Genomic DNA, 8,864 nt, shown 5'->3' with positions numbered 1-8,864 from the left:
AACATTTTTCTATCTAATATACATTTTTAATAAAGTTATTTTTTTTAAGATACCTCTAGTTAGTAATGTCATTTAAAATTAGTCAAAGCCACCCAAACTCAGTTGATTGATAAAAACTAAAGCTAGCTATAGAAAAAATATGTTTTTTGAAACATTTTAAGATTTTTAAAAAGTGAATTATCTGTTTTTTGTATATAAAATATGGACACAGTATCCGTGACGTCACCCATCTGTTCCTGGGAGCTCTCTGGAAGCCAATCGACGGTGGCAGCCATATTGGAAATACAGGACTCAACCAGGCAGAGTGTGATGTAAAGGGGCGGAATTTGAGCCTCCTAGCCAACAGCTATGTGTTCCTGACTGGGAGTCACGTCAGTCATGTCCTTATTTGGGCATAACTCGTAATCTTAATATCTTCTGAACCGTCGAATTAGAAAAAAATTCACCCTCGTACAGTGTGTGCTGAGAGAGATTAGCTTCGTAGGGCCAAGCCGTTTTTTGAACCAGGCTGTAAACATGTTTATTAATGCTGCAAAGATCGTCTTTTTCCCATTCATGTCTATGTGGTTTCCGTTGTTTCTGCAGCCAGCCTCAAGTTTCTCGATGTATTGCAGTTTATAACACTTTTGCATGGGCTTCATCGTTTGAGACCGGAGGTTGCTGCTTGGTTACAACAGCAGGGCTTTGTAGTAGAAGAGTCCAGGTACCTGTTGTCCTGTCTTTTCACCCTCTGAAAACATTTCACGCAGTATGAAATGAAAACGAATACAACATTGGAGACGCTGAACTGTTGAGCAGCTTAAATCCTACACCAGGCAATAATAGGACAACATCTTACTTTTCAAACTCTAGAAACTGGTCTCCTGGTTCACAAATGTTTACAGAGTGTTGTTAAAAGAAGAGCAGATAAAGCACAGTGGTAAAACTGTTTTTAAAAAGTGTGGCTGGCATCAAATTTATAATGGGCATACATTTTTTCAGAATACACTAAAATGTTTTCAGGTTCAACATTTGATATGTTCTCTTTGCACTACTTTTGATGAAACAGGCTCACTAAACTTTGTCACAGCCCTCAAGAACCAAAGGGTCACCTGGAGTTCATATTTCAAATGACCTGTGAAAATGTGGTACAATGCTTGTTCTGAAAAAGCTGTGGCAGTACAGTAGTGTATGACTCATTCACTGCCCAAAGCTGTTTTCAATGAGCAAAGAAAGCAAACAACCATAAACCAATGCATACCTTCTTTATTTCTGAATGTCATGCCATTACAACACAACCACGATAGTCAGTGCTTACATTTCAACCTCAGCTGTGTGTCCATCACACCCCGTCTGTGATATGGTACAGTATAGTTCACTTTTACACCTCTTTACATTAGCATGGTTGATCCAGTTTTTCCTAACTTGCAAAATAAACCCTAAATTGATATATCTACTAAACAAAGAGAGGCTTGTGTATCTAGAACTGAGACCAGACGTGGAGAAAGAAGACATGGATCAAAAATAAATCAATGAGAGAAATATTCAGGCACTTAGAAATACTCTGGAGTCCTTGGCTACACTGTGCTTCATTACATTTACATGCATGTTATACCCTATCCTGGTCCTGTGGTGAGGGGCATGAGGTTACCTTTACAAGACAAGGCTAAGGGGTGAAGCACATTCAATAACTAATTAAAGGGATTTCAAGTATTTCACACAACATCTACGTTCCTATTTACAAGATATCCTAATGTTCTCTACCTACATTGCATATCCCCTAAGATGTAATTCAACAACCAGTATTGTACAAATTCTGTGACAAACAATCAAAACATGACACTTCACCAGATATCAGCAACACCCAGTATCCAACATGTCACCCGCTATGTGCAGTGTGTCTTCAGGCTATTATTTAAAGTAGGCAGTACTTATCAAAATGAGCTGTTTGGAGAGAATGTCATTTCCTGTTCCTCTTAATCTCAATCCTGTCTTTCATGTAGCGTTCACTGACCGTCTCTGGTCCTATGATTGAGTGAGCTCCTGCAGTGTTGATGTCAGGAAAGTCATTTGAGATAAAATGACAGCATCAATTTTGTCTCCGCCCGCTGTGGGGAACATTACCGTGCACAGTGATATTAAAGGGAAATGATGCATGCATTGGCAGCTTGATTTAAGCAGGAATGTTTGTGTTTGTTTGTCAAATCAAGCAGAGATTTTAGTGTAGTGTGCCATCCTCCTTTAAAAAATCTGTCCTCTTAATGAAGGAGTAAAAGGCTAAATGTAGAAATTACAGGAAACAGCACTGACTCTGAAGATCTGCATCAATGACAAAACAACAGCATTAAGAATCAGAGTCCAGGCCGACATTGAGCCTGTGCTTTCTCTTCCTAAGGACAGAAATACAAAGACTTACTCTGACACTGAGAACAACAGATTAAAGACAACAGGAAAAAACGTACACCTTACAAATCGAATGACCAAACTTTAAAGGTCCCATATAATGAAAAACAAGATTTCCTCGCCCGTATTATACTTTAGTCATCCCGCAGCCGAGCAACCCTGAGAATGGGAAAGTGAAAACACCTCTGCATTGTTTCTGAAGCCCACCTCCTGGGGAAACATAGCTTCTTCAGGGAATTTGAAATTGGTCCTGTGGTGACGTAGGGACTGGAGTGATTTGGACAAGTATGCTTGCAAAACCACTCCCACTCCTTCAGCAATTCTGGATCCTCATTCACTATTGAGGTTCTGCTTCAACGCTGCAGAGTCAAGATGTCCAGGGTAAGAGCCAGACCCACCAACTGCTCTATGATTTGCAAAAAACAACACAAATGTGTATATCCTGTCCCACCACCGGAGAACCAAAGGAAAAAGTGTCTGCTTTTTATTTTCAACAACACCGTGCTGCAGTGGCTACAGTTGGTGGTCATTTGTTTGTTTGTGCCGACCACTTCACCTTAGACTGTTTCAACTACGAGGGGCAGTAAAAAGCTTGGTTTGCTTCGACACCAACCCTTATAAAAGGATCTTTATCTACGGTCTGTGACTAAACAATGGCAGACCTGCCATCAGTAAGTGTCACCACTATGTGATAATATTCACAGTTTATCATAAGAAACATTTATATCGTTACTGGCAGGGGTTCTTCTGGAGCACTCGCCATGTTTGTTTTGGTGTTTTTCCGTCTCTGTATTAGACTGCACCGATCTGCACACTCCACCTCAGAGAACATGGAGGTAGCCAAATAGTACACAGCTTTAATCAGATCACAGTATGGATAATGAGGTTAGAAACTGAGAGGCTGCATTTATAATGTTTTGTGAAGTCAATTTCGTGCTTAAAAAACAACTAGGACATGTTATAAACAGCTAAAAACATATTATATGGGACCTTTGATGCTGTTGAAATACTTTGACTAAGTGATCCCAACCCAAAGTCTGCTTCGTAGCCTTTTCCAGAGCATTCATCAATATCTCAAGGTATCTGCAGAGGAGTTAGCTCTGTTCTTACCACATAACCTTGGTATGGAACAAGAGGCTGTATTGGTGCTTACACAGAGCATATCATGATGAGACCAGGATGGACAACATGGATCATCAGAAGCATCTAGGTGGGACCTTAATCTGCTGGTTAAATCTGGATAAGTTTGATCCAGATTCTGAAACACATTTATCTTTGTACAGTCCAAGCTGGGTTGGACCAACTGTATTCAGATTCAGACATTTAAAGGTTACCGAATCTGGATTACCAAAGCTCTTAACAGGACCTTGTATTACATAGTTTGTCCACAGGGGGCGAATACAACAACCACACAAAAAGGAAGGTCCCAACAGCTGCCCTTAAATCATCAATTTTGTCATCATGTCAAGTTAGCATTTTAACAGCTATACATACAATTTTAACCTTTGGACCCCGTTCTACACTTCTATTGAAAATCTGCTGGCCCATTTGCATTAAAGTTACCTTTACAGCATTTCATCTGTTACCTAACTCTGGGATTAATTTCCAGTAAACAGTACATAAAGAAAATATCAGGAGTTCTTCAAAAGGAAAAAAAAAAAAAGTGTTTTCAGAGTAAAAAAAAAAAAAGAAAGAAAAAAAACTGATGGTAAATTGTTGAACAACTTACAAATGTACCATTTTGTTTCCAACCAGAGGATATATAAATTATAATTTAGAATATTTTTTACATTGTTTGAGCATATTTTATGGCAGTGAATGACTTAAAAATAAGATATAACACAGGCGTTGATTTAAAACATGCAACCCAGTAATATCGCTTGTGTGCGTTTGTTAGGTCTCTGGGCAATGTAAACACAGTGTAACATATTCTACTAATGTACCATCAAGAGGGTTGTTAACAGAAAGGGATAAATCAATAGATTTAAAATATGAATTAATCAAAATGCTGCAGATTCATTGTTTCTGCATTATTTGTGCATTACCACCAATTTATTACAAACTTGAACAAATCAAACTTTCTAAAATGTAGAGCATGCCAAGGCAATTCATCCTGCAAATGTATGTTCCTCTAGTGGAGACCAGATCTAAACCAGCTCTTAATCCTGGTTTACACTTCTGCGTTGACACTATGCTGTAGTGGCTGATGCCGTTGGGAGTACTACATACTTGTGTATCGGGGCCTTCTATGTGTCTTGTAGGCAGTCTGGTTTTTGTGCCAGTTAGATCGGCTGTTTCCAGTCCCACATCGTTTTCTGCTTGTTTGTACTCAGAGAACTATGGAGACTCTGAGCAAGTTATGCTTGAGCTGATAAATGTTTCCCTTGATCATGCAGCAGTTATAACACAAAAGAAAAGAGATGGGACGTCTGCAGGAAATAGAAGCTGCCCAGTGAACTAATCCCAGGGCTTGCGGTCCACATCGTTTCAATGTGTAGTTACATTTTGGAGGAGGTGCATGTCAGGCTACGTACGTAGGTGCCTGTGTATGAATAGGGCTCCACAGACCTATGGTGTCAAATCATTGCAGAAGCATAAATCAGATTTTATTCCTCATTGAATCATAGCAGTGTGACAATAATGCACAACCTTAACCAACCAGAGTCAGATGTATCAAACCAATTTTTACCAGAGAAGAAAACAAAGATGTGTTGCAAACACAAAAATACGTAGACATAGTGAGAAAGACATGAATCTCTACATCAACCTCACCAAGATTCACTTCAGTCCGAGCTTGTTTTGTCGAGGGGTGGGCGATATGGCCATAAATGAACAGGATATTTTTTATGCTTTTTGCAGTGACGTTTTTATATCGCGGTAATGCTGAATAAAAAGGGGTCGCACATTTGAATGCATCCTCACTTACTACAACCCCCAAACACGTCTGCGTGCTACACTCAGCCTATGTCTGCTCCTGAGAACAGAGAAAGATGTTTTTAAAGGTCACTGTGTGTTCAGTTCTCAGGAAATTTTATCTGCTAACTGAATCTGTGTGACCTGAAGTTTTCATTTCCCCCTGCTTCCCTGTTTGTATTTTAAACACTTGCTTTATTTTAACGTTTTAAAGACTCATGCTCAGTTACTGCTGCTGAATCTCACTTCCAGATGTAGCTGTTTCACAATAAAGGTTATTCAGCAACATAACAACCAGTATGAAGAAATGAAACATGTTTGCCATCAAATGAACTGAGCTTTAGCAAAGCTACAGTTCGCGGTGATTGTCAGGAAAGGTGCTCTTTAGATCACAAGTCACAGCCACAGCCTGCTCCTTAAATCATCCCTGACATCTTAAACAAACAGGCGTCAGTTCCTACACACCTACACACAGGTAAACCAGATGTTCGGGAGATGCAAATCCCTGCTGCTCTGAAGACAAACCGAGTTGAGCCATAACAACTTGTGGATCCCCAGACTGACTGTGTGTAGGTCCACAAGGCTCTGCACTGAAGTGTCAGAGCAAACAGTCTGAGGACCAGGGTTCAGTCAACCTTGTTGTCAGTCACAAATCACTTGGTTACATCACTTTTATTCACCTGTCACTGTGGCCGTATCAGTGTTGAGGGAAGTATCATAAATCTCTCATGTGTGTACTAAAACCAAAAGTACATTTTGAACTGGTCTTGGCAATCCAGCAAAAGTCCTGTCGTGGCAGAATGTGACTTGAGTGATTTTGTTGAAACCGTTATACCGCCCACCCCTAACCACATACCAGCTGACATTTATGATGGTTTCACATTAGGACATAGATCCAAGTACACTTGGTTCATTTGATCTGTGTGAACACAATCATTCTGGCACCATGCACCAAGTCGACGTCTATGCAACCGTGCCCAAACAAGGATGCTATATGACGTCACAACTATATGACTTGTGGATACGACTGAATACGTCGTACCTGTGCAGCACATCCCCATCATACTCTGAGCTGCAGGGTAGATGTTGAAGTAGAACGCCGGTGAGACAGTCATTATTGACGTCTCCAAAGTTCATGAAACGAGTGGTTGCAATGATTGCTTCTTCTTATTGTTGGATACGCGAGCCAACTACGTTCAAACCGCCACCTAGTGTACCAGACTGTTAATAAGGGAAAGACTGCTCGGGCATAGAACGCTGTATTAGTGTGAAAGGAGACTAGTCGGCTACAGTACCAAACAAACAAGGCTATTGTGAAAACGCCCTTGGAAGCTAGCTAAAGCTTGGTATACAGATTTTTGAGCAGAGGTTTTTTTTTTTTTGGTCATGTGGTTTGGGTCAGGAAACAGATTGTGTTCCCTGACAATGTGACAATGTATATATTTGTATAAAAATTCTACTTAGTACTGAACTAGTATACAATTGTAAAGAATAACAGACATTTTTGACTGTGGGAAGTCAACATTTCTCTGTAAAAATGATGTGTCCCAAAATTAAGAATGCCTTTTTCAGTTATTCCTTCCCCTTTATTCATTTGTTGTCTTGGCAGAAATGGGCTTCCATAGATTCCAGCTCACAGTAACTCTACTTGAAATGATTGTGAGATATGCTGAAGTGTAATCCAACATGTTTGTCCTCATTATGATGTCTGTGCATGAAAACAAGCTACAGCAGCTCAAGGCAACCAGGAGGATGACTCGACACCTCATCTCATAATGATTTAAAATATTACACACTTGGACCCTGCACTTTCCAAAAAGACGCCATTGATTCATAATTGCTGATACTTTTGCAGCTTTTGCAATACATTTTAAGGGGAATGAGCGATGCAGTTGATTTCGCAAGTGTTTGCAAGACTCAATGTGCATTTCATCACAAGCTTTGAGATAACAAAAAGAGGGCTCTGGGAAATAAGGACTTACAAAGATATATTTTATAAGATATTCCAAATTGTCTCTAAAAAAGCCATTATCATGTCAATATTTAAACCTGAGATTCAATTTTTTGAAAGTCCCTATGCAATTTTTGTAGAAAAAACGGCGTTGGTGTCAGACTCGTGTCTCTCTTCTTATCTCAGCTCAGGCCAGCTACAAACAAACCCTGGTTAGGAACGACGAAGAAATTCAAAAAGTACAAAGACATCTCTGCAGATTTGATGCTCACATCAGCTAAAAGTTTGTAAATAGTAAACGCTATAAATATGGGTCCTGTTACATACACATTTTGGTGTTCATTGTTATTTCTGGGCAGTCACTTTTGAGACGGCTGTCAGACGACAGTGCTTATGTCGTCCGCCTCGTCGGGTTTCTTGGGCTTGCTGGGGAGAGACTTGAGGTACTCCAGGTGGCGCCGGGCATCCTCCTGATTCTGACGGACATAATACACCACATATGAAATGACCATGGCGAACCAACCAAACATGGTCACCAGCATAGCGTAGTCTGTGGTCCTTTTGGCCAGGTTACACAGGTCAGTGTCCACGGCCAAGAAAGGTCGTCCCTCCTGGTCTCGAAGCTCTGAGCTCCTGCACAGGACCCGGGCCGCTGCCTCGTGATTGTGCGCCATTCCACCGATCGCCTGCTGCAGAGCACAGTCACAATGCCAGGGGTTATCATCCACAATGATGCGAGCTTTGAGCCGAGCAAAGGCATCCTTATGTACGCTAGTGATGCGGTTGTGGGAGAGGTCCAACACCTGTAACGTCGCCTCTATGCCACTGAAGGCACCTTCCCCTAAAGTCTCCACTGCGTTGTAAGAAAGGTTGAGCTCTCTCAAAAGCCTGAGTCCATGGAAGGCCTGATCGGGCACGGTGCCAATCTGGTTGTGGTCCAGCCTCAGCAGGACAGTGTCTACTGGGAGGCTGGGGGGGATCTCTTTGAGGCGGGACTGACTGCAGGTCACATTCAGGCCGTGGAGGTGGGGGTCGCGACGGCAGATGCAGCCCTTTGGACACATGCTGGCCGAGGGGAAGCACAGGGCCATGAGGACAAGGCTCTGAAGGAGCAGGCACATGGGGATGGAGCGCGACAGCCACAAGTCCAGCAGAGTCATACTGACCGGCCGTCAGCAGCATCCCGCCTGGGGCCACTACACCCCCACTGGTCCTTTACACACATCGCATGGTCGCGACTGATCCTCACTGTCCACCCACCAGAGATAATAGAGCGTGAACAGATGTTACCATGCTGCCTTGAAGCCTGAAACAAACAAACACAGGAAGAGAGGGTTAGCCAACAATTCTCTTGCATCTTATCCATTCATCCATTATTTTCTGCTAATATAGATTTTTCCTTGATGAACAAGGATCCCAGATTTCTCTTGTCCAGCAGTGTATTCCACCTCCTCCCAGGTGAAGTACCCCCAGGTCAGATGAGTGTTATAATCATATAATGCAATCTATTCAGAGAGACATTTACCTGCAGCAGCTGACCACAGTGCTGACCAATGCACAAAAGATAAACAACAAACAGATAAAACCAAAGCCTTTATAAAAAATAATGAGAAAGGAA

At 41.6% G+C, this 8,864-nt stretch overlaps 1 protein-coding gene across 3 annotated transcripts in view; it reads right to left on the bottom strand.

The window, feature by feature from the left end:
* Positions 1-1,227: 1,227 nt before the first annotated feature.
* The window catches only part of lrrc3b (leucine rich repeat containing 3B), a 34,367-nt gene continuing 26,730 nt past the window's right edge, over positions 1,228-8,864 (bottom strand). For all 3 annotated transcript variants that reach the window (XM_034705389.1, XM_034705390.1, XM_034705391.1), the window contains exon 2: positions 1,228-8,552. In XM_034705389.1, the coding sequence (XP_034561280.1) occupies positions 7,624-8,406 (783 nt within the window). In that variant the 5' untranslated portion in view covers positions 8,407-8,552 and the 3' untranslated portion in view covers positions 1,228-7,623. The remainder of the gene's footprint in view (positions 8,553-8,864) is intronic.

Source organism: Notolabrus celidotus, chromosome 16 (genome assembly GCF_009762535.1).
Source record: "Notolabrus celidotus isolate fNotCel1 chromosome 16, fNotCel1.pri, whole genome shotgun sequence".
Classification (NCBI taxonomy): Eukaryota; Metazoa; Chordata; class Actinopteri; order Labriformes; family Labridae; genus Notolabrus; species Notolabrus celidotus.
This window is presented reverse-complemented; position numbering and strand designations above follow the sequence as displayed.